At 46.4% G+C, this 25,987-nt stretch overlaps 2 protein-coding genes across 3 annotated transcripts in view; both read right to left on the bottom strand.

Annotated features, from left to right (window-relative positions):
- MMS22L (MMS22 like, DNA repair protein) overlaps positions 1 to 24,136 on the bottom strand; it is a 71,360-nt gene extending 47,224 nt beyond the window's left edge. The window contains exons 1-13 of one of the 2 annotated variants that reach the window (XM_038761245.1): positions 24,107 to 24,136; positions 21,310 to 21,497; positions 18,463 to 18,588; positions 16,624 to 16,673; positions 16,229 to 16,316; positions 15,955 to 16,132; positions 14,978 to 15,071; positions 12,993 to 13,123; positions 11,718 to 11,831; positions 10,380 to 10,559; positions 7,084 to 7,146; positions 4,099 to 4,218; positions 3,204 to 3,430 (exon numbers count right to left, since the gene is read on the bottom strand). In XM_038761245.1, coding sequence (XP_038617173.1) covers positions 3,204 to 3,430; positions 4,099 to 4,218; positions 7,084 to 7,146; positions 10,380 to 10,559; positions 11,718 to 11,831; positions 12,993 to 13,123; positions 14,978 to 15,071; positions 15,955 to 16,132; positions 16,229 to 16,316; positions 16,624 to 16,673; positions 18,463 to 18,588; positions 21,310 to 21,482 — 1,544 coding nt within the window. In that variant the 5' untranslated portion in view covers positions 21,483 to 21,497; positions 24,107 to 24,136. Of the gene's footprint in view, positions 1 to 3,203; positions 3,431 to 4,098; positions 4,219 to 7,083; positions 7,147 to 10,379; positions 10,560 to 11,717; positions 11,832 to 12,992; positions 13,124 to 14,977; positions 15,072 to 15,954; positions 16,133 to 16,228; positions 16,317 to 16,623; positions 16,674 to 18,462; positions 18,589 to 21,309; positions 21,498 to 24,106 lie in introns of those variants that run through there. The other variant, XM_038761246.1, reaches the window with a different exon arrangement.
- On the bottom strand, positions 22,106 to 23,424 carry LOC119940876 (vegetative cell wall protein gp1-like; the record flags this gene model as incomplete). Its single annotated transcript, XM_038761247.1, is given in 5 exon segments — positions 22,106 to 22,449; positions 22,584 to 22,808; positions 22,811 to 22,984; positions 23,119 to 23,323; positions 23,326 to 23,424. Coding segments are annotated over 5 exon segments (1,047 nt in total), but the record flags the coding sequence as incomplete, so codon positions are not given.
- Positions 24,137 to 25,987: the final 1,851 nt, after the last annotated feature.

Raw genomic sequence — 25,987 nt, forward strand, 5'->3', positions numbered from 1 at the left:
ACCTACCCAAGGTCACACAGCAGACAAGTGGCGGACCCGGGATTAGAATCCATGTCTTCTGACTCCAAGGCCTGTGCTCTTATCCACTAAGCCACGCTGCTTCCTCACTATAACAGTCACATTACCTGTGCTGAACGAGCTTGTTGCTACAGTTGTGAGAAGGGAACATGTTTGCTACTTCCATTGTACTGTGCTCTCCCAAAAGCTTAGTACAGTGCTCTGCACATAGTAAGTGCTCAATAAATACCATTGATTGACTGGAGTCTTAATGAAACCATATTGTTCAGTGAGGAGTTGAAAATGAGCCACCCCGTATAATGGAAATCATTAAAATTATCCCAGACAAGTTTACATCTGATTTTGTTTTTCCTGCATTCCCCCGCTCCCAACACCCTACGGTTTTCCCTTGGTTTCAGAGCAGCTGAAGATTTTCCTTCTGGAATGACAGAGAATTTTCACACTTGCATAGTGGCTTCCATTTCTACTTTCCAGCCGCCACCGAAGAATCATCTCACTCTGGAGAGTGGGAGGACTTAGTGGTTATTTCAGCGAGATATGGTAATCAATTTTTCAGGGTCTAGAAACCTGCCCATATGGCCTTGCCTGATAAGCTCCCTTTTCCCTGGCTTTCTCTCCCTCCTGCGTCATCTACACACTTGGATAAGTTCGTCTCTAAGCTCATTGTGGGCAGGGAATATGTCTGTTTATTGTTGTACTATACTCTCCCAAGCACTCAGTTTGGTGCTCTGCACACGGTAAGCGCTCAATAAATACGACAATGAATTTATCTGTGACCTCTGGACATTTGATATTCACCCCACTGGCAACCCTCCAGCACTTATGTATCTTTAACTTATAAACTGCTTATTTCTTCATATTAATGTCTGTCTTCTCCTCCAGACTGTAAGCTCATTAAGGTCAGTGAATGTTTCTGCTAATTCTGTTGAACTGTCCACTCCCAAGCGCTTAGTACAGTGCTCTGCACATAGTACGTGCTCAACAAATACAACTGATTGCCCATCACAGAACAATGGTTTCATCAAATTTCCTTTTATTCTAGCCTTCCGTAATCTTTTCTCTGAGTTTTCTCTTTTAAAAATCTGAAAGTGAGTGAGATTATGCTTAAGGTACAGCAAAAATAGGCTATGTAGCTTAATGTGAATTTTTTTTAAAATTTCCCTCAGTAAGATTAGTTCCCCACCCACTGACCAACTATTACAATTGGAACACTCTTTTAAAAATCTGAAAGTGAGTGAGATTATGCTTAAGGTACAGCAAAAATAGGCTATGTAGCTTAATGTGAATTTTTTTAAAATTTCCCTCAGTAAGATTAGTTCCCCACCCACTGACCAACTATTACAATTGGAACACCATTTTTCTCCAATCCCCACGAAGAATTGTTATAAAAACATCTGCTTTACGAGGGCCACCCACCAAAAAAATAAAACCTTGCAAAATCAGTTAATGTCACTTAATAGCAAAGTGCCACTGACAGCTATATATCGTACATCTTCCATGCCTCAATTAATGCCCGGCTTCTTAATGAAAACAGAATTCCGGCCAAATCCTCGTTACATGCTACTAAATTATGTAACTTAAGGAGTCAATTTATTCAAAGTGGGGATGATTAATGGTGGTGGTAGTGTGCTGGCCCCTTCTTTCCCTTGAGCAATTTCTTATCGCTGAGGTAAAAGCACTAAACGCAAGGCCTAGTCTATTGGACTTAGACCTTGGTCTAACTAAGGGCTGCCGAGCTTCAGATTTCTTCTACTTTGGCTTCTCTTCACCCCATTACCACCACCATCGCACGCTTACTATGTGCAGAACACCGTACTAAGCATTTGGGAGAGTACAATCCAACAGAATTGTTAGACGTGTTCCCTGCCTCAACTAGTTTACAGGCTAGAGGAGGGAGAAAGGCCTTATTCTAAATATGTAATGGATAGATATGTATGTAAGTGCTGGAGGTGGGGGCGAGGGGGCTGAAGTGGGGCAAATATTTGAGAAGCAGAGTGGCCTAGTGGCTAGATCATGGAACTGGGAGTCCTTGTGTCTGCCTTCTTTCTTCTGTGTGACCTTGGGCAAGCCACTTGGCTGCTCTGTGCCTCAGTTACCTCATCTGCAAAAATGGCGATCAAGACTGTGAGCCCTATGATGGATATGGACTGTGTCCAAGTCGATTTCCTTGCGCCTACCCAAAAAGATCCCCTCTCAGGGTCGCACCTGGGGAGTTTCCAGTCCTCTACCAGTCTCGGCCATGGGAGGGAAAGTCAGGCAGAGGCCTATCCATTCATTTCCTAGCTTGGGCAGTGGTTAGCGAGTGGCAGGCAATCCGCCACAAGTCAAAACTCACCCATGCTGGGCAGCAGCGGCCCGAGAGAGAGGTGAGGGCGGAGGCTCATATTTACTGCACGGAAGGTGGCAATGGTAAACCACTTCCGCATTTTTTTCAAGAAAAGTCCCTGGATCCACTACCAGAACGACTGCAGGAGGAGAGCGGGGCGATCCGGGGGAGACGTGTCCATGGTGTCACTATGGGTCGGAAATGACCTTGACGGCATAAGACAGGACCCCAAAACAAAAAAAGCCGACTCTTATGCTGTACTCTCCCAAGTGCTTAGTCCAGTGTTCAATCAATCAGTCGTATTTATTGAGCGCTTACTGTGTGCAGAGCACTGTACTAAGCGCTTGGGAAGTACAAGTTGGCAACATATAGAGACAGTCCCTACCCAACAGTGGGCTCACAGTCTAAAAGGGGGAGACAGAGAACAAAACCAAACATACTAACAAAATAAAATAAATAGAATAGATATGTACAAGTAAAATAAATAGAGTAATAAATATGTAGAAACATATATACATATATACAGGTGCTGTGGGGAAGGGAAGGAGGTAAGATGGGGGGATGGAGAGGGGGACGAGGGGGAGAGGAAGGAAGGGGCTCAGTCTGGGAAGGCCTCCTGGAGGAGGTGAGCTCTCAGTAGGGCTTTGAAGGGAGGAAGAGAGCTAGCTTGGCGGATGGGCAGAGGGAGGGCATTCCAGGCCCGGGGGTCGATGGCGGGACAGGCGAGAACGAGGTATGGTGAGGAGATTAGCGGTGAGCAGTGTTCTGCTCACAGTACGCATTCATTAAATATGATTGACAATGTACAAATGTAAATAAGTACATGGCCTCTGGACAAATGGGGGTGATCACTACATACCTGCCTTTGATTTGTTTCCAAGGATGAATGCCACTGGTCCCCATTGCTTTTTTCACCATTTTTGCCAAAACACAGAGGAAAACAGTATAACTATTCCTGGACTCATGGAGATCAGACCTTGGGTGGTCAGTACAGCAGGCCTTCACCATTTCAAGCATTGACAAAGGGGACTTAGAAATATTTACATAGCCTTTCAAACCAAGCCAAGGAATGTTGAAAGAACTGTTCTGCAGAGAAAACAACAGCAGAAAATCACAAATATTCACTTTCCTGATGAAAATTCCAGGCTGCTAAATTCAATATGCTCCCTAAAAACTCTCGCCCTCTTTTAACAGTCCTAAAATACAATTAACTGATTGCAAAGGTCATAATGGGAACTTGAAACTGAAAGGTCAATTATGGTTTTTGGCCACTGGCGTTCAGATGCTTTAAAAATTAGAGGCGAGATCTTAGTGGGTACATTTTTATCATCTAGGGAGAAAGACTTTGTATTTGACACTTTCTAAATCATTCTAATTGCAATACAGTGGTTTTCCCCCCTATTTTAGCAAGATAATAGATCAGATCACACCAAGATTCCTTTCACCCCACTGTGACTCTATTCACTACCTCTCCAATTTACTCAAACAGAAATTCTGCCTGGCTCTGCCACTTGTCTGCTGTGTGACCTTGGGCAAGTCACTTTTCTTCTCTGGGCCTTAGTTACCTCATCTGTGAAATGGGGATTAAGACTGTGAGCCCCATGCGGGACAGGGACTGTGTCCAACCTGACAACCTTGTACCTAGCTCAGCACAGCACAATGCCTGGCACATAGTAAGCCCTTTACATGTACCATTTAACAAAAAAAAAAAGGAAAAGAAAAGAGAGAGAGCAAGGTTGACCCTCCACACTGACCAGATTCTTACTGTAATACTCCCAGAGAATCGTGACTGTAGGGATATTGGTGTTCCAGAAATCACAAAGCATCAAGCAGCAGTTAAGATGCATTCGTAATTGTTCTTCTAATATAGAAGCCTTAGGAAATACAAATTTTCAAGAGTTACAGTTATTCCTCTGAACACAAAATTCAACGTTTCTCTATTAGCACAAACCCTTTTTGACCGACCAACGGCACTGATGAAGAGGAAGAGGTAAGAAGGAACCCAATAACTCACTGTTGGGAGCCAGATGATAGCATGAACATCATAATCTTAGAGTCCACCAGTGATATTAATTGCCCGCTTACTGAATGCAGAGCACTGTACTAAGCCCTTGGGAGAATACAATACAACTGAGCTGGGAAGCTGCATTCCCTCCCTGCAATGAGTTTACAGTTGAAATTCAGTTCTCGTTCCCAAAGAGAGTTCAAAAATCCCCAAAATAAGACATTAAAAAGCTCTGTTTCTTCAAAAGATGTCAGTCAATCACATTTACTGAGCGCTTACTGTGGGCAGAGCATTGTTCTAAGCTCCGGGTAAGAGCACAATATAACAGACACACTCCCTTCCCACAGTAATCTTACAGTCTAAATGGGAGAGAAACATATAAATGACAGATATAGACAGAACTTACATCTAGTACAGTGCACAGCGAGGAGCAGGTGCTCAATACATGCTATTTACCACACCTGCATGCCTACCATGCTTCTAGATTCCTTCACCTGTTTCTTTTCAGTCAAAGATTCACTCCTAAATACTTCCTTGTTCTCTTTCTCAGACCAAATTATTGGCATTGCCAGTCATGGGACAAGCCACTTCCTTAAACACAAGACAAAAAGATTCCTTCGAAATACCAACCTGCTGAAATTCCCTCCACCCTTTTTTTTAATGGCATTTGGGCGCTTACTATTCAGTCAGTCGTATTTAATGAGCGCTTGCTGGGGGCAGAGCACTGTACTAAGCGCTTGGCAGAGTATAATACAACAAATACATTCCCTGCCCACAATGAGCGCACAGTAACGCACTGTTCTAAGCCCTGAGGTAGATAAAAGTTAATCAGGTCAAAGTCCCTATCCCACATGGGGCTCAGGGTTCATTCATTCAATCAATCATATTTATTGAGCACTTACTGTGTGCAAGGTCTAAGTAGAAGAGAGAACAAGTATTAAATCCCCGTCTTGGAGTTGAGGAAACTGAGGCCCAGAGATGTTAAGTAAGGTCACTTAGCACACACATGGCAAAGTTGGAATCAATCCTGTATTTATTGAGAACTGACTGTGCGCAGAGCACTGTACTAAGCATTTGAGAGTGTTCCAATCCCGGCTCCGCCAAATGTCAGCTATGTGACTTTGGGCAAGTCACTTCACTGTGCCTCAGTGCACAAAGTAAGCGCTTAAAAAATGCCATTATTATTATTATTATTACCTCATCTGTAAAAATGGGGATAAAGATGGTGAGCCCCACATGGGACAACCTGAATACCTGTATCTACTCCAGCATTTAGGACAGCGCTCAGCACATAGGAAGTGCTTAACAAATACCATTGTTATTATTCTTACAATATAACAATATAACCACCTCCCTGCCCACAACGATTGACCATGGCCCATGGTCAATCCCAGGCCCATGGTCTTTCCACTAGGCCATGCTGCTTTCCGTTAAACTTGATTTTTAGAACTACGGCTAGACCACTTGGGGTCTTTCCTGCATAGCAACGTGGTCTTTCAGTTCAGCTGGACACAGCTATGTATTCAACTAGTCAAACCCACCTTTATGAGTGCTTACATGGCTAAGCGGAAGGTAACGACTCAAAGCACACCCCCGTACTAATTTTCTTCTGTGCACTTACTGAAAACTACCTACCACAATGTGCTTTGACTGAATTTCCCTCCGGCTTTCCACGCTTTAGAAACAGCGTGGCCTAGTGGATGGAGCCCAGGCCTCGGAGTCCGAAAGAGCTGGGTTCTCATCCCGGCTCCACTACTTGTCTGCTGGGTGATCCTGGGCAGGTCACTTCCCTTCTCTGGCCCTCAGTTCCCTCATCTACAGAATGGGGATGAAGACCGGGAGGTTGGTCCACCCCGATTAGCTTGCCTGGTGCTGAGTAAACGCTTAACAAATACCACAAAACCCCCCCCCCCCCCCGCCCCTTTTGTTCTATATTTCTCCGCAGCTAAGTACTGTCTTCAAATAAAAGACAGGCCGTGCGCTAAAATGAATCAAACAATTACACATATCTTAATTTAAACCATGAAACGCCGAAGCAATTGACAGAACTTCAATGCAGCGTGTTTAAAAAGATGATGAACAGCATATTTCAAATCACTTTTAAAGGAGGTCAAGCCTGACCTCTGGGCCACGAAGCATTGCCTTAACAGCTCTGCAGAAAGAAAAATGATAAGGCATGAAATGAGTGCACCCAAACTAGGACCTTATCAGTAAGAATACGATTCCAGCCTGTAAGACAAATTGCTCTGCTAGGCAAGTCACCTTCCTGCTGTGATGAGGATATAGCTGAATTTTCAATGCCACTGACTATCTCTCCAATCACGTCTCCTCGACTCGATATCCATACATTCACTGTGGAGTTCACGGTCCCTAAGCTTTGAGTTCTTGGTTTGAATGCATCTTGTCACAATAGCCAACCTGGTTAATTATCTTTGTCTTTTACCTGACGACTTCCAATCAAGCATAAAAATTTTAAGCCGGGGCGCTACTAACAAAAATTACTCTTCATTGCATTTGATTGTACTATTCGCTGTATTTTAAACATGAAAAAAAAAATCAAGATTATCTGTAAAACCTGAATTTCAATAAGGAACTGAAATCCTTTACACAAGCATTTGGGTAAAAGATATCAAGACTGTGTTTTGATATACTTTCTGCAAATAAACAATGAGATCTAACTATAAGATTAAAACTCCATGAGGCTTCAACACATGCTTTAATTAATAGCAAGTACCTCGGGATTGCAGGATTTTTTCAGAAGTTCTTCGACAAAGCTCCAATTTGATTCCATTTGTTTCTGAATAGAGAGGAAATATTGTCAGTGTCAAAACCTCGGTATCTCGTAGAATACCTTTACAGCCACCATTCGGCAAATAAATGGGAATTTTGAGAGATTTCTATTACTGGGGAGCTTGATGCGATGAGAGTTCAAAATAGCCTCTTTCCTTTCTATGTTTGTCTGATACTTTCTCCACCTTTGCAAAAACGGGGAAAAAATGACTGCCATTTCAGTTTTTACTCTATTATAAAATGCATAAATCTCCCCTTAGCTGGAATTCATTTTTTTTTTCCTCCCTTTTTCACACCACTCGGGGATGTCATCCAGATTTCGTAAAGGAGGAATTTGGGGCTAGGTAGCTTCCATTTGTCAACATTCAATCCTACCTTTCCCAGAACATCCCTATTTCTTTCTACCAACCACCCCACCAAAGTGAAAAGGAGATAAGAAACTGTCTTAAGTAGAAGTTCCACTGAACAGCTTCAAAATTACAAAACACCAGAGTTCTGAACATTAAGAACTTGCCAAGGCAGGGAAAATGTTTATATATAAATACACATAAATATGTGTATATATACATTTATGTATACACATACATCCATATATATGGATGTGTATATATATATGAGAGAAGCCCCATATATATATGGATTCCCCTCATCCACTACTTCCAGTTCACTAGATAAAGTGGGGCTTCTCTCATCTCAGCTAGAGGTTACACTTTGCACTCTTATACAGGAGTCATTTCAGACATTTCAAAGAGTATCTCCCTGCCCTGAGTAATTTTGGCTATGCTCTGGACAATGAAACAACTGACCCCTGCAACGTTCAAAAGAGGTGAATTTTCCTCTTTAAACTCCATCTGCTTTTAAAACAGATGAACGGGGTTTTGGAGAGGATAACATCCTTGAGTAGGCGTTCGGGGAAAGGCATTAACTAGAAATCTACTACCCATCCCAAGTCTTGGGTGTGAGAAATGAAAGACCAAAATTTCCTTATATGCTTCACTGAGACACTGACTAGAGTGGTCCGGTTTAAATCCACGTACGGGAAATTTCTAAGATAGAGGAACTTCTGAAATAAAAACTAACCACAGTTGAACCCCATTTAGCATGTAAAGATTCCACATTAACCTCCAGGGCAAAGCAGTCCACATTAAAAAATGGAAACACCTCCGCAGATGAAACAAGACGAGGCGCACTATTTTTGCCGGAGAGCATACGAATAGCCATTACTACATCCTCCCTCCTCCAGATTGCTGTTTAGTGGCATAAAGATGCACACTGCATAATGATTTTTTCCACTTTCCTGTGGAAAGCCCATAAAGTACAGGATTCAGGGAATTTTCAAGACAGTGTTCTTCAACAGTCTGGGAGGTAACTGGTTCGATCTGACCTCCCACAGGGTCTCGGAAAAACAAGCCAAAAATCTTGTTGTGCTTAATGTAATCTTAATAATATAAGAGGAAATTTGGACGGGTCTTCACACATGGCAGTTTAACAATAAGCTTTCCTGAAAGAAAAGCATAAGATTTGGAAGTCAACTGAAGACTAGGGAAGCAGAACGGCCTAATGGACAGGGCACGGGCTTGGGAATCAGAAGGACCTGGGTTCTAATCCTGGCTCCACCACTTACCTGCTGTGTGACCTTGGGCAAGTCACTTCACTTCTCTGAACCTCAGGTCCCTCACCTGTAAAATGGGGATTAAGACTGTGAGCCCCATCTGAGACTGCATCCAACCAGACTGGCTTCTACCTACCCCAGCACTTAGTACAGTGCCTGCTGCATAGTAGGTGCTTAACAAATGTGCCATTAAAAATAGGCACATAGTGTAATTGATCAATAGTATTTACTGGACACTTATGCACATATCCGTAGCTTATTTACATCCACTTCCGTCTCCCTTGAGGGTAGGGAACGTGTCTGTCAACTCTGGTGTATAATAACAATAATAATAATAATAATAATGGCATTTTGTTAAGAGCTTACTCTGTGCCAAGCACTGTTCTAAGCGCTGGGGTAGATACAAGGCAATCAGGTTGTCCCATGTGGGGCTCACAGTCTTACTCCCCATTTTACAGATGAGGTAACTGAGGCACAGAGACGTTAAGTGACTTGCCCAAAGTCACACAGCTGACAAGCGGTGGAGTTGGGATTAGAACCCACGACCTCTGAGTTTCAAGCCTGTGCTCCTTCCGCTAAACCACGCTGCGTGCCCTCCCAAGCGCTTAGTACAGTGCTCTCCAAACAGTAAGTGCTCAATAAATACCACTGATTGGTTGATCAGTGTGTGTGCAGGGCACTTTACTGAACGCTTGGGAGAGTACGACACGACAGAATCGGTAGTCGCTTTCCCTGCCCTCAGCAAGCTTACGGCATAGAGGAGCTCAAGAGACAGGCAGACAGGGGTAGAGCAAATAGTGAAATCCACTGGTAAATTTTCCTTACAAAACTCATTCAGGATCAAGGCAACGACAGCACAGTTCTAATTTTTCTCTCTTCAAGATAATCGATTGCAAGCACTTATCGGGTGCCTTCTGAGAACAGCGCACCGTACTGAGTGCTTGGCAAAGTCCAAAAGAGGTGGACAACTCATTCATCCAAATTTACTGAGCACTAATGTGTACTGAGCACTGTACTAAGCGCTTGGGAAAGTACAACAGAACAATAAACAGACACATTCCCTGCCCACAACGAGCTCAGTCTAGAGGGTCAAGCAATCACTACCTTCGAAGAGCTACAAATTCACTCAATCGCATTTATTGGACGCTTACTGTGTGCCGAGCAGTGTACTAAGCCCTTGGAAAGTCTAATTTGAGAACAAATAGAGACAATCACTACCCAACAATGGGCAACGTGGGAGACACACAACCAGAAGAATTAACAGGTAGGAGGAAGAAACGTTTACATCGTAGCACGTACAGATCGATGCAATCCAAAGTGCTGCAGGAAGCTGTGAATATTTCAGGATTGAAGGGGTGTCGAAGGATGGACAACTTTGTACAAACATACATTTGTAAATAGAATAACTTTAACCCTGCAGTGAAGTTTTCTTCAGAGTTGATGAACTTGGGCAACCTTCCGAAGGTGAAACATTAGGTTTGGTCTATGCGACTGAAGTAATATGGGACTACTTTAAGTGGCAAACTTCAACTATCATCGTACAACACCTCTCCCCCACCCTCATTTGTTAACAGAGGTCTTCAGTTAATAATAATAAAAAAAAATTGTGAGTTGAGCGAAGATCTCACCTTTTCCTCTAGCACTCCGATACGGTCAAACTGGTAAAGAGATGCCAAGTGAGTAATAATCCACCAGCTAAATCCTAATGGGTCTTTGCACTGAGTTAACACCAAGTCCGAAAATCCTTCTGTGTCGCTGGGTCTTTTGAAGAGGTTTTTTAGTAGTTTATTCATCCAGCTCCAAAAGGACTGCAGGGAACCAAAAAGTGATTAAGAGGGGAGTGAATGTCATTAAATGGAAGTGTTTCCCTGATTCTCAATCCAAAGATAGTTCCCCATCTTTCGATTTTACAGAAGACCACTGGCATCTGCAGTCACGATAAAAAATGAGGAACCAAAGAAACACCCAAGTCACCTTAGGTCTGATGTTCGAAGATAAATGAATTCGGGACAGCCCAGTGGAAGAGACACATGGATTTTAAGAGAGAAAACTTTTAGGGCACAGAGTGAATTGTGCCTATTTTCAGATTACAAGGCATCCTGTCTCAAACAATTCACACCTGTTAATTACACTTAACAGTCCTTAAAAACCAGAGATGACATGGAACATTTTATTTTCACAAATTTAGAGGGTGTTATTTTAGGAAGCCTTCTAAAGGATATTTAGCAAACTATGGATATATTCGAAGTGGATAAAACAAAACACATCCAAAGGATAACTGGCCAGCGGAGAACTTAAAAAGCGGACAAGATGGTCTATTAGAATAATAGGTCATGGCCTATTTATTTTATCTAATGAATTATTTGTAATTGATGCCAATTTTTGCTTGCCTTCTAGATTTCCAAATAGCTCTATTTCTTTCAGCGCTCACAGTTCTGCTGAAAGCACATGGGGGGAAAAAATAAAAACAAATACTCAAACATACTTCAAAGCACAATGGAAAAAATGGGTATAGAAATAGGATCACGTATGAATGAGTATTCAATAAAAACTAATGTGGGTCGTGTAAAACCAATTTCTCGTGCTTAATAATGTCCATGGGAGAGTGCCGGAAAAACGCACTTTAACTGCGAGGAAAGAGCTTTACTGCCTCATATGTGAATGCAGTTCCAAAGTGAATTCCAATCTGCTTCCCACAAAATGCTTTCTTTCGAAGTCTTAACGGATCTTGCCCCTGGACAAGGATTCAATACGGTAAATAAACATTATTTCACAATTGTGCATCATCAGCTACTCAGATTACAGTTGAGGCTTACCACAAACGCTGAAACACATGAAAAAGCATGTTGGATTTTGAAAAGGGTTCCTAAAAACTACATTTCCAGCCAACAGAATCACTTGCCCTGAATAAAACAACATTTCTGTCTTTTTCTCAGCCAGGACACATCACTATACTTCCCACTTACCTCTGTGAGAGTCCCTTTACTCCTGTGGTCCAGCAGCTGAATAAGAAGAACCCACAACTCCTTAACGCATGGGCACAGGCAGTGGTGATTCACCAGAGCTTCAGCTGGCCTGACCTAGGAAAATGACAACGTGATCAACACCTCAGGTGCAGAGTTTGAGATATAGTATTTTCCTTCTCAGCAAGTCAGGGCAACGCAAAAGGGAGCAGGAGAAGAGGAACGGAGGGCTTAGTCGGGGAAGGCCTCTTGGAGGAGATATGCCTTCAAATGAGGCTTTGAAGGTAGGGAGAGTCACTGTCGGTCGGATATGAGGACGTGGGCGAGATAGATGAGATAGAGGTATAGTGAGAAGGTTAGAATTAGAGAAACATGTGCTCATTCCACCATTGGGCCTTAAACCATGCACCCCAAGCTGATCCCACGTGTAAGTTACTACCCTTCCTCTACCCCAAGGCCTAGAATCAGTACCATTTGGTGTAGATCTCAGTCAGATCCTCCAGATAGTGCAATTTCTGTCACTCTGGTGTCTTGCTGCCGCTTTTATTTCTCTTCCCTCTCCTGCCCCATTCTACCATACCCCTCTTGCTTCCCCCTCCGCTGTTTTACTAGTGAGCAAAGGTCGAGGAAAGGGATGAAATGGGGGGCCAGAAACCCTCTTATCTGCAGGGCCGCCTGGCCTAGGCTTGGTTTCGTCCCTGCTTCCCACCATAGGAGAGAATACTAAACATCTCCCTCTCAAGAGTTATTTCATAGTCGGTTGCACTAATAAATGCAAGGTAGAATGTCAGTCGGTCAGTGCTTGGGAGAGTACAACAGAATAAAGACACATACCCTGCTTAGAGTCTAGAGGAAGCTGTGAACCTGGCAAAACAGCCTAACTTTCAGTCAAGATTTTAAACCCTTTTTTCTGCCTTTTTTTAATGTTAGAAGGACTTATTTCATCATAAACTTTAGAATATTGACCATGAGACTCCAGCACATTCAAGGTTTCTTCTTATGGGCAGGGATCATGTCTCCCAACTCTAATATCATACTCTTATAAACTGTACTTTCCCCGAGTGCTTAGTACAGCGGTCTGCACAACACAAATACTTTAAAAGTCCCACTGATTGATTGACCAATAAAGCGGTCCTCACTCTACGCTCCGCGAACAAGCCTAACTCAGAAGTTCTGTCCCATTCAGATGGTAGTGAACACGATGCGGTTTGTAATGGCACAAATTACACATTAAGAAGTCTCTTGAAAAAGAATGGAGAACCTAACCGTGCGTATTACCTTATTATACTTGTTGACTGACAGACTTATCAGATCACAAATGAGACTGGCGCAGTGCTCTTCAAATAAGCTGACGTTGGTTAGGTTTTCCCCAGAAAAGTTCATAAACTGATGAGCATACACTACTTGTCCTGGAGAAATATTAGGTAACATTGAAAACGAGGTCAGATTTCATCCTCACATAAAAGGGCAACAATGTCCACCTACATTACTCGGCCCAAGTCTAATAACATTAAGCAAAATGCAATTTTGATTACAAAACTGAGAAGCAGTGTGGTCTACTGGATGGAGCATGGGTCTTGGAGCCAGAAGGATCTGGGTTCTAATCCCCGCTCCATCATTTGTCTGCTGTGTGGCCTCAGACAAGTCACTTCACATCTCTGTGCCTCAGTTCCCTCATCTGTAAACTGGGGCTCACAGCCCTATGTGGGACATGGACTGTGTCCAACCTGATTAGCCTGTATGTAGCTCAGCCCTTAGAACAGTGTCTGGAACACAGTAAGCACTCAACAAATACCATAAAAAAGTCACGCTAGTTGAGGATACCTTGGTAATACTTAACATCGATCATGCATAAAACAAAAACACCTAAATATTATCCTGGCCGCCATTCAAGAAGTTTGGATTTATTTCTCAACAAAGCTAATGCTTCCAAAGGCCTGTCAGTCAATAGATTTAGTGCTGGAAAGCCCTTTCACATCAACAATTTACAGTCCAGCCAAAATGTCTTCACTTAATCTTCATTGGCATCACCATTAAATCTCCACACACCATATGGATGCACCCCACCTGATCTAGACTGTGTGCCAACTCTTTCGGCGAGTATATTCGTAAGGCACCCCGCTCCAGTATGTAAAATGAAAAATATTGTAGCCGGACTCTATCGAGTATCGTAGAATCCAGCCTCTTAAGTACAACCTCCCAAAACAGTATTTCGCAAAAACACAAAGTATTCAGTTTTTTTGAACCCTTGGGAGGTTCATCTGGAGAAAAGGCACAGAAAAGGAAAATAAAGAACCGCAATCCTTTGCAAAAAGGGCTTTAAAGCTTTGATATGACATAGATCCTTCAAGAGTCAAGTGAAGCCTCAACTGTTACGAGAATAATAGGGAATTCATTTACATAAACATGAAAAGGCCAGCAAAATGGTGCTTTGCCAGGCCCCTCTGATGCTTAGCTAGATCCCGACAACAGACCGTAAGGTTGTTGTGGGCAGGGGATGCGTCTTTGTTATATTGTATACTCCCAAGCGCTTACTACAGTGCTCTGCACACAGTAAGCACTCAATAAATCCGATTGAATGAATGAAAGAATCAGTCCCTGAGACCTCTTTCTTCCTGTTTGTGAACTTCACTGTGGCACCAGGAAGCAAAGGAGTGGAATTATGGATCTCTTTCCCATTTCTGGCTAAAACCAGGGCCTTAGGATTCAGAAAATGCCAGGAATAGCATTCCCCAAGGAGTGCTGGAAAGAAATAGGTTGGGATATAGGAGGGAAGAGAAGACGGCCAGCCTGGGAGTCATGGAGTGAGGGTGACAGATTGGGGCAGCGGGGGTAAGAATGGTAGACTTCAACTAACTGCTCCTCTGTTTTCATAACTGACATCTGAAAAAGCCCAAATTTTGGTTTTAAAAGACATTACAAATATCAGTTAAGGGATCATATATTTCAGAATTTCATAATACAACATTCACCAAGAACACAACTACAATTTTAAGTGAAGTTTAACTACATAGTAAGGCTAAACATAGCCACTGAAAGCAAGCTGTCAAAAATTAGTCAAAAATAACTTTACACTGACCGTGCAGTATTATAAGATCTTTGTATATTCTGCATCACGTGAGTGCAATTTAGCCTTTTAATACCAGGGGGATCCTGAACTTAGTTTTAAAATACAAACTTCTTTCTTAACGCCACAGAGTATAATTTACAGAACAGCAAAACCAAATGTAATTACGGAGAGCAATGGAAACCTGTGAACTTACTCAATGTTTTTTCGCCTAGTATATGAAGGATTTCCAGAACTAACCAGTAAATATCCAAATGAAGATGTACTAAATGCCACGACGCTGGGAAGAGCTGTGAAAGATACACAATCAGTGACTGAGACAGATGCACAGACAAAGCTTCTCCTACTGGGTACATTAATAACACCTCCCAAGATTTTTTATAGGCACGAGAACCCAAGTCAAAAAACAACCCGTTGTCTTAGTTACTACCAAAATCTTAAAAAGGGTGGTCCTTTAAAAAAACACCTCACTTCTGGGCTTGGTGTGGAGAAGACTGGAAGAAGCCAAAGACTGGACTAAATGATTTCCTTGAGTTCTCTGTGTCTCTATATGATTTTTGAAGTTTTGACTCCATTTCTGGAGTCAGGGAACCTGGGTTCTAATCCCAGCTCTACCGCTGGCCTGCTCTGTCACCTCGGTTAAGTCATTTGACTTCTCCATGCCTCAGTCCCCTCATCTGCAAAATGGGGATCCAATACCTGGCCTCCCACTGATGAACTGTGAGCCGCACATAGGACCTTATGGTCTTGTATCTACCCCAGTGCTTAGTACAGTGCTCGGCACACAGTAAGCGCTTAACAAAAGCCACAATTACTATCACCGTTATCCGCTTTAAAATCTTCTCAGAAACTCTCCATACCATCAAGAGAAGCCTCTTAGCCCTGACCTCAATCTTCTCTGGGATGGAAAAGAAAGGCAAATGTGCTTTTAAATCGTTTTTGAATCATTTAAATCAAAACGATCTTCTTTTAAATGGACTCCCGCCCCCCCCCCCCCCCAAATTATCATTCGCTGGGTAAGTTGAAAAGAATGTTGTCTTCTTTTCTTTTCTTTTTTTAACTACCTACGTGGCTCAATAAAGAGATGTAGGCTGGAAATTTTCTGCACTTAATGGTGCAATTACTTCATCCTTTGTGAAGTTGCCTTATGTTAGTGTTGGACGCAAGCCAAACCTGTGCCTGGTTTTGTATCGTAAATGCTCCCAGGGTAACACTGGGGAGTTCAGATAGATGTCCGACATATAAGATCAATCCGTGAAGCTCTTCAACCAAGATGGAGGGAAGTTGAGTCTCTAGTTCCTCGTATGGATGAAGAGGCCCATCGCTGTCCACTTTGTGGATTTGCAGATACCTACATACACAGCACAAAACACAGTCAGAGCCCCCAAATGATCGAAGGCGTTCAAATTCGTTTATAGAGTTTGGAAAAGGACAAGCGAGAGCCCACCTGAAGATGAAAACTTTCACATAATGAAGAAAGGTAACACACTGCTGTCTAATAGCGTTTGCTTCACAGTGAATGTTCGACGCCTGACCTGAAAACAGAGTGGACACATCAGTTATCTAAAATGGAACTACCTGGAGTTTTCAAATGACCCATCTTGTCCTGTCTTATGCCGTCGAGTCGTTTCCGATCCAGAGCGACACCACGGACACATCTCTCCCAGAACGACCCGCTCTCCATCTGCAGTCGTTCTGGTCCTTTCACCTCCCAGGCCCGTGCTTCCATTTCTAAAGGAAATGTATTATCGGGCACGTTTCCCACATTTATTTCAAATTGCAGGTACCCCGGCAGGAAAACAGTGCTAACATTTGCATAATTTAAGTACCCTTCAAACTTACCAAAGTCAGGGTTGGCCTGCAACAAGGTTTCCAACTTTTTCACTTGCTGCCTAGTTTAAAAATTGTACAGTTTAGTCTTGTGAAAATAAGGATTATATGGCAAGAAAATTTTGAATAACATCCCTTCATCCCGTTTGTTCCAGAACCTGTCTCTTAGCTTCACTATATGGTGATGGTCACTCTCTCAGATTACCAGTTCTTTGAAGCCAGAGATGGTCCATTCTTTAATGGCTAGCCCAAGAATCTAGCTCAATGCTATACACCATAAGGACTCACACCCTCTCCCACTACAATAATAATAATAATAATGATGGCATTTTTTTAAGCATTTACTATGTGCAAAGCACTGTTCTAAGCACTGGGGGGGGATACAAGGTGATCAGGTTGTCCCACATGAGGCTCACAGTCTTAATCCCCATTTTACAGATGAGGTAACTGAGGCTCAGAGAAGTTAAGTGACTTGCCCAGGGTCACATAGCAGACGGATGGCAGAGCTGGATTTAGAACCCATGACCTCTGGCTCCCAAGCCCGTGCTCTTTCCACTGAGCCAGGCTGCTTCTCTTACAACCTAGCCCACACGCTTCACTCTTCTAACGCCAACCTACTCCATTTCATCTACCTCGCCGCCAACTCCTTGCCCACACCCTGAAACTCCCTTCCCCTTCATATCTGACAAATCACCACTCTCCCCGCCTTCAGAGCAGCCCACCTTTAAGCGCTTACTACGTGCCAGGCACTGTACTAAGTGCTGGCTTGATACAAGCTCATCAGGTTGGACACAGTCCCTGTCCCACATGGGGCTCACTGTCTCTCCAAGAGTTCTTCCCCAACAAAGCCCTCATTTCTCCTCTTCCCTCCCGGGTTGGCTACGCACTTGGATCCGAACCCTGCAAGCACTTGATTTTCCCTGCCCGCCCAGCTCCACTGCACTTACGGACATAGCTGCAATTTATTTTAGCTTCTGTCTCTCCCTCTAGACTGTGAGGTCCTTGCGGACAGGGAACGTGTCTACCAACATTACAGTACTGTCCTCTCCCAAGTGCTTAGTACAGTGCTCTGTGCACAGCAAGTGGTCAATAAATACCACTGATGGATAGCAAAGACATGCATTACATGTTCTCAATGTGTGTGAGAGAGACAGAGGAAGAGAGAGTGTGAGTGTACACACACTACAAGGAACACCATTCCTAGCTGAGAGGGGCTCCTCCGTGGCCTACTGGATAAAGCCCGGGCCTTGAACTCAGAAGGACCTAGGTTCTAATCATTCATTCAATCATATTTACTGAGCGCTTACTGTGTGCAGAGCACTGTATTAAGCGGTTGGGAAGTACAAGTTGGCGACATATCGAGACGGTCCCTAACCAACAATGGGCTCACAGTCTAGAAGGGGGAGACAGACAAAACATGTGGTCAAGTGTCAAGTCGTCAGAATAAAATAATCCCGTAATAAAATAATAGAATAATCCCAGCTCTGCCACTTGTCTGCTGTGTGACCTTGGGCAAGTCACCTCCTTTCCCCTCTGCCTCAGTTCCCTCATCTCTCAGTCAAATAGGGATTAAGACTGCGAGCCCCACGTGGGATAGGGACTGTGTCCAACCTGATTATCTTGTATCTACCCCAATGCTTAGAACAGTGCTTGACACATAGTAAGCGCTTAAATTCCAAAACCATCACCATTATCATGACATCAGTCTGTAGGGACATGGGTACAGGAAACACTGGTTGGCTGCTCATTCTGAAATTCCACATGTTGGCAATATGGACATCTATCCAAAACTAAAGGGAGATGTGCATTTGGAACAACTATATAATAATCCACGGAAGAAAAGGAACATACCTGAATAAAAAAAAGAGATGGCTAGGTGAATTAACTAATGCGGTTTCAGTCACCCACTGAATGTCAAAGAGTTCCACTGTATCTTCTTCAAAGTGGGTTGGTAAAGGATCCAGCCTCAGCATCAGCCTGAAATGGAAATTCTGCTTCAGAAATCAATTTTTGCATTGTTTTAGAATGACCATATCGCAAGAAACTTTGCAGTTGGAAGTTTAGGTTATCGCAGTGGCTAAATCCTATTGGTTCTTCCACCTTGACACTGATCAGAACTACCTTTTTCTTTATATATATATCTCCAAAGAACTACCAGTCGGTCAGTTTCAGCTGAATAGGGCTGAAAAGGTTTGATTTTCTAAGTGACTGAGGACCCTCGACCTTCCACCCCATCACACCACCATTCCGAATTCCCCAGTAATAATAATGATGGCATTTATTAAGCGCTATGTGCAAAGCACCGTTCTAAGCGCTAAGGGAGGTTATACGGTGATCAGGTTGTCCTACAGGGGTCTCACAGTCTTCATCACCATTCTACAGATGAGGTAACTGAGGCACAGAGAAGTGAAGTGACTTGCCCCAAGTCACACAGCTGACAACTGGCAGAGCCGGGATTTGAACCCATGATCTCTGACTCCAAAGCCCGTGCTCTTTCCACTGAGCCACGCTGCTTCTCAATAATAATGGTATTTGTTAAGGTCTTATTATGTGCCACACACTGTTCTAGATAGGAGGTAGTCAGGTTGTCTCACGTGGGGCTCACGGTCTTAATATTTACTGAGCATTTACCGGGTGATGAGCAGTGTACTAAGCATTTGGGAGCTTCAAAAGCAGAGTTTCGTTTTGTTTTTTTAAAATGGTATTTGTTAAGGGCTTACTATGTGCCAGGCACTTTACTATGTGCTGGGACAGAATGAAGCTTATCAGGTCAGACGCAATCCATGTTCCCCATGGGGCTCACTGCCTTAATCTCCATTTTCCAGATGAGCCCAGAGAAGTGATGTGACTTGGCCAAGGTCACCCAGTGGACAAGTGGCGGAGACAGGATCAGCTAGTCATGATCCCATCCCTGCCCACAGGAAGTGAAGCCAATGGGCCTTCTGCCACCCTCCTGCTAGGGCATTCTACGTCTTTGCTCTAGACCTGCTCTGCGCTAGCAGAGCCATGAGCTGCTTCAGCAGGAGGAGCAGGAACAGGAGAAGCTGAAGCAGGAGAAGCTGGAGCAGAAACAGGAGAAGCAGGAACAGGGGAAGCTGGAGCAGGAACAGGAGAAGCAGGAGGAGGAAAAGCAGGAAAAGGAGAAGCAGGAACTGCAGAAGCCGGAGCAGAAACAGGAGAAGCAGGAACAGGAGACGCTGGAGCAGGAACAGGAGAAGCAGGAGGAGAAGCAGGAAAAGGAGAAGCTGGAGGAGGAACAGGAGAAGCAGGAAAAGGAGAAATTGGAGCAGGAACAGGAGAAGCTGAAGCAGGAACAGGAGAAGCAGGAACAGGAGAAGCAGGAACAGGAGACACTGGAGCAGGAGGAGGAGAAGCAGAAACAGGAGAAGCAGGAACAGGAGACGCTGGAGCAGGAGGAGAAGGAGAAAGCAGAAACAGGAGAAGCAGGAACAGGAACAGGAGAAGCAGGAGCAGGAGGAGGAGAAGCAGAAAGCAGAAACAGGAGAAGCTGGAGCAGGAGAAGCAGGAAAAGGAGAAGCTGGAGCAGGAACAGGAGAAGCTAGAGCAGGAGAAGCAGAGCAGGAACAGGAGAAGCAGGAGGAGGAGAAGCAGGAGAAGAAGCACTGGCAGGAAAAGCACAAGCAGGAAGAGCAGGAAAAGCACAAACAGGAGGAGAAGCAGAAGCAGGAATGGCAACAGTAGGAGAAGCAGTGCACCTCCACAACTTCTGGAAAGCTGGGGAAGTTCTGGTTGTGCAGGGACTCTAGGCCAGCTGGGAAGCCCCTGCTGGTCATAGTAGTAGTAGTATTTATTAAGCGCCTACTGTGTGCACAGCACTGTATTAAACGCTGGGAAAGAGTATACATGCATAGCCCTGACTTGCTCCTTTTGTTCTTTCCCCCCCATCCTCCTCCTATCCCCACAGCACTTATGTCCATATCTGCCATTTATTTATTTATATAAATATGTCTCCTCTCTACACAATGTAAGCTCATTGGGGGCAGTGAATGTGTCTGTTTATTGTTGCACTGTACTCTCCCAAGTGCTTCGTACAGTGTTCTGAACACAGTAAGATCTCAATAAATACGACAATGAGTGAAAGTCCCTCTGAGACTCAAGGATCCATAAACTATGCTCCTTTAGCCACAGCAACCTACTGCTCTTACTATTTTTTTAATCACCATCCTGGCCTGGTGGAAGGAGCCCAGGCCTGGGAGCTGGAAGACCTGGTTTGAATCCAGGCTCTGCTACTAACCGCTGTATGACCTTGGACAAGTCACTTCACTTCTCTGGTTCTCAGTTCCCTCATCTGCAAAATGGGGATTCAATACCTGTTCTCCCTCCTACTCAGACTGCAAGTCCCCTGTGGGAGCGGCCTGGCCTAGTGGATAGAGCCCGGGAGTCAGAAGGTCATGGGTTCTAATTCCGGCTCTGCCGCTTGTCTGCTGTGCGACCCTGGGTGAGTCACTTCACTTCTCTGAGCCTCAGTTTCCTCATCTCTAGAATGGGGATCGAGACTGTGAGCCCCACATGGGACAGGGACTGTATCCAACTCGATTTGGTGGATTCACCCCAGCGCTTAGGACAGTGCCTGGAACATAGTAAGCACTTAATACCACAGTAATTATCGTCTTGTATCTATCCCAGCACTTACTACAGCACTCGGCATATAGTAAGCCCTTATTATTATAAACTTACCTCTTAAGAGAGCCAGTTGCCAGGTAAGCCTCTGCCGACCACCCGCGTCCTCCCTCTCGGCTGCCCTGGGCACAGGAGAAGGAAGGGGGGCTGCACCAGGCGGTCTCCAGCTGTAGCTCCAAACTTTCCGTCAGGACTAGGGAATTGGAAGCAGCTTCCGAACCGTCATCCATCCTTCAGGTCTTTCCCTGGAAAGAATTTCGGGAAGTTCCCAACTTTCCACACCGCCCGGACAGTGAGAAGACAGGCTGGGACTGAGGCTGTGCAGGGCAACTGTCCCTGGGCACGGAATTCCCTTGCAAGGGGAGCGAGCTCAGAGGTGGGAGGTGGAGGATGGAGGGACGGGGAGTGTATCAGTTTACTGCTACAGTGTGCTCTCCCAAGTGCTTAGTACAGTGCTCTGCACCCAGTAAGTGCTCAATAAATATGACGGAATGAATGATGGGCGGGGGGGGGGGGGGGGGGAGGAGGGAGGGGGAAGGAGGAGGGAGAGGGGAAGGAGGAGGGAGAGGGAGGAAGACAGGGGAAGAGAAGGGGGGAGAGGGAGGAAGAAGGATGGGTGGGAAGAGAGGGAGGTGGAGCAAAGAGGAGAAGGGAAGACGAGGAGGGAAGAGGAGAAGGAGAGAAGAGGAAGGAAAAGGAGGAGGAGAGCAAGGAGAAAAGGAAGAGGGAAAGAAGAGGAGGAGGGAAAAGGAGGAGGAGAGGAGGAAGGAGGAGGAAACGGAGAAGGGGAGGAAGGGGGAAAGGAGGCGGGAAAAGGAGGAGGAGGAGAGGAGGAAAAGGAAGGAAGGGGAGGGGGAAAAGGAGTAGAGGGAAGGGGAGGGGGAAAAGGAGAGGAGGGAAGGGGAGGGGGAAAAGGAGGGGAGGGAAGGGGAGGGGGAAAAGGAGGGGAGGGAAGGGGAGGGGGAAAAGGAGGGGAGGGAAGGGGAGGGGGAAAAGGAGGGGAGGGAAGGGGAGGGGGAAAAGGAGGGGAGGGAAGGGGAGGGGGAAAAGGAGGGGAGGGAAGGGGAGGGGGAAAAGGAGGGGAGGGAAGGGGAGGGGGGAAAGGAGGGGAGGGAAGGGGAGGGGGAAAAGGAGGGGAGGGAAGGGGAGGGGGAAAAGGAGGGGAGGGAAGGGGAGGGGGAAAAGGAGGGGAGGGGGAAAAGGAGGGGAGGGAAGGGGGAAAAGGAGGGGAGGGGGAAAAGGAGGGGAGGGAAGGGGAGGGGGAAAAAGAGGGGAGGGGAGGGGGAAAAGGAGGGGAGGGGAGGGGGAAAAGGAGGGGAGGGGGAAAAGGAGGGGAGGGGAGGGGGGAAGGGGAGGGGGAAAAGGAGGGGAGGGAAGGGGAGGGGGAAAAGGAGGGGAGGGAAGGGGAGGGGGAAAAGGAGGGGAGGGAAGGGGAGGGGGAAAAGGAGGGGAGGGAAGGGGAGGGGGAAAAGGAGAGGAGGGAAGGGGAGGGGGAAAAGGAGAGGAGGGAAGGGGAGGGGGAAAAGGAGAGGAGGGAAGGGGAGGGGGAAAAGGAGAGGAGGGGAGGGAAGGGGAGGGGGAAAAGGAGGGGAGGGAAGGGGAGGGGGGAAAGGAGGGGAGGGAAGGGGAGGGGGGAAAGGAGGGGAGGGAAGGGGAGGGGGAAAAGGAGGGGAGGGAAGGGGAGGGGGAAAAGGAGGGGAGGGAAGGGGAGGGGGAAAAGGAGGGGAGGGGGAAAAGGAGGGGAGGGAAGGGGGAAAAGGAGGGGAGGGGGAAAAGGAGGGGAGGGAAGGGGAGGGGGAAAAAGAGGGGAGGGGAGGGGGAAAAGGAGGGGAGGGGAGGGGGAAAAGGAGGGGAGGGGGAAAAGGAGGGGAGGGGAGGGGGGAAGGGGAGGGGGAAAAGGAGGGGAGGGAAGGGGAGGGGGAAAAGGAGGGGAGGGAAGGGGAGGGGGAAAAGGAGAGGAGGGAAGGGGAGGGGGAAAAGGAGAGGAGGGAAGGGGAGGGGGAAAAGGAGAGGAGGGAAGGGGAGGGGGAAAAGGAGAGGAGGGAAGGGGAGGGGGAAAAGGAGGGGAGGGGAGGGAAGGGGAGGGGGAAAAGGAGGGGAGGGAAGGGGAGGGGGAAAAGGAGGGGAGGGAAGGGGAGGGGGAAAAGGAGGGGAGGGAAGGGGAGGGGGAAAAGGAGGGGAGGGGAGGGGGAAAAGGAGGGGAGGGGAGGGGGGAAGGGGAGGGGGAAAAGGAGGGGAGGGAAGGGGAGGGGGAAAGGGAGGGGAGGGGGAAAAGGAGGGGAGGGAAGGGGAGGGGGAAAAGGAGGGGAGGGGGAAGGGGAGGGGGAAAAGGAGGGGAGGGAAGGGGAGGAGAGAAGGAGGGAGGAGAGGAGGGGGAAAGGAGAAAGAGGAGGAGGGGGACGAGGGGGAAGAGAAGGGGGAAAAAGGAGGAGGCAAAAGGAGGAAAGAGGAGTAGGGAAGAAGGGGAAAAGGAGGAGGAGGAAGAGGGGAGGAGGGAGAGGGAAGGAGGAAAGAGGAGGAGGGGGAGTAAGTGGGAAGAGGGGAGGAGGAGGGAAAAGGAGGAGGAGGGGGGAGGAGGAGGGGAAAGGAGGAGGGGGGAGGAGGAGGGGAAAGGAGGAGGGAGGAGGGGGAAGAAGAGGGGAGGAGAAAGGAGAAGGAGGGAAAAGGGGGAGGAGTAAGGAGGAGGAAGAGGGAAGGAGGAGGAAAGAGGAGGAGGAAGAAGGAAGGAGGAGAAAGGAAGAGGAGAAAGTGGGGATAAAGGCTGGGAGTATCGGCAGGGCTCCGGGCTGCTCCCTCCGTCCCTCCCGGCTCCCAGTCGTGGAGCACGTGGGCCGCGGGCCGGAGGAACGCCTACCTGGGGGCCGGGGGGCCCCGAGCCCGGGGGACCGGGCCCACGGACAGGAGGAGGAGGGAGAGGGAGAGGGAGGGAGAGAGAGAGAGGGCGGGGGAGAGCCCCGTCGGGCGTTCAGACGGCGTCCCGGCCTCCCGGCTCCGTCCGTCCGTCCGCCCGCCCACGGGGGGGCGGGGCCTGGCCCCCACCCCTGCCCCCGTCCCGACTCTCGCGAGAGCGCCGAGGCCGCCCGCCCGGCCGGCCGGCCCGGGCCCAGGACCATCTCGCGAGAACAGAGAAAGGGGATCGAAAAAGCCCGCCGCTGGGGGGGGGCCGGGTTCGTTGGAGTGAGGTGTGCGCATGCGCCGGGGGCGGGGCGGGAAGGAGTGAGCGCGGGAAACGGTGTCATTCATCCATCCATTCATTCATTCATTCATTCATTCAATCGTCTGTATTGAGCGCTTACTGTGTGCAGAGCCCTGTGCTAAACGCTTGGGAAGGACAAGTTGGCAACATAGAGAGGCGGTCCCATTCACTCATCCACTCGATTGTATTTATTGAGTGCCTACTGTGTGCAGAGCACTGTACTAAGCGCTTGGGAAGGACAAGTCGGCAACATATAGAGACGGTCCCATTCATTCGCTCTTTCATTCACTCATTCACTCATTCATTCACTCATTCAATCGTATTTATTGAGCGCTTACTGTGTGCAGAGCACTGTACTAAGCGCTTGGGAAGTACAAGTTGGCCACATATAGAGACGGTCCCATTCATTCACTCTTTCATTCATTCATTCACTCTTTCATTCACTCAATCGTATTTACTGAGCGCTTACTGTGTGCAGAGCACTGTACTAAGCGCTTGGGAAGTACAAGTTGGCAACATATAGTGACGGTCCCATTCATTCACTCATTCATTCAATCGTATTTATTGAGCGCTTACTGTGTGCAGAACAATGTACTAAGCGCTTGCAAAGTACAAGTTGGCAACATATAGAGACGGTCCCATTCATTCACTCATTCACTCTTTCATTCATTCTTTCATTCAATCATATTTATTGACCACTTACTGTGTGCAGAGCACTGTACTAAGCGCTTGGGAAGTACAAGTTGGCAACATATAGAGACGGTCCCATTCATTCACTCACTCATTCATTCACTCAATTTATTACTCTATTACTCTATTTTGCTGGTACATATTTACTATTCTGTTTACTTTATTTTGTTAATATGTGTTTTTTTGTTGCCTGTCTCCCCCTTCTAGACCGTGAGCCCACTGTTGGGTAGGGACCGTCTCTATATGTTAGCAACTTGTACTTCCCAAGCACTTAGTGCAGTGCTCTGCACATGGTAAGTGCTCAGTAAATACGATTGAATGAATGAATGAATTCAATCGTATTTATTGAGCACTTAGTGTCTGTGTGTGTAAGTGCAGAGCACTGCACACAGTAAGCACTGTGTGCACAGTAAAACACAACAGAATAAGCAGACACATCCCCTGCCCACAGTGATCTTACAGTATGGGGGGAGAAAGAACATCAGTCTGCCAATCAATGGTATCTATTAAGTGCTTACCGTTTGTAGGGTAGATACAAGACAATTGGGTTGGACACAGTCTCTGTCTCATATGGCACTCACAGTCTTAATCCCCATTTTACAGATGAGCTAACTGAGGAAGAGAGATGTTAAATGACTTGCCCAAGGTCCCGCAGCAGACAAGTGGTGGAGTGAGGATTAGAACACAGGTCCTTCTGTCTCTCAGGCCCATACTCTATGCTGCTACTCCATTATTTCCCTGGCCAAGGGCCAGAAGCGGTGGAGCTAAGTTGAAAGGACACAGCTGTGTCCCTGTCAGTGGATCAGGACCTGGGTTCTAATCCAGATCAGGTGCTTGTTTCCCCCTTGG

This window comes from Tachyglossus aculeatus, chromosome 19 (genome assembly GCF_015852505.1).
Source record: "Tachyglossus aculeatus isolate mTacAcu1 chromosome 19, mTacAcu1.pri, whole genome shotgun sequence".
In the NCBI taxonomy this organism is placed as follows: Eukaryota; Metazoa; Chordata; class Mammalia; order Monotremata; family Tachyglossidae; genus Tachyglossus; species Tachyglossus aculeatus.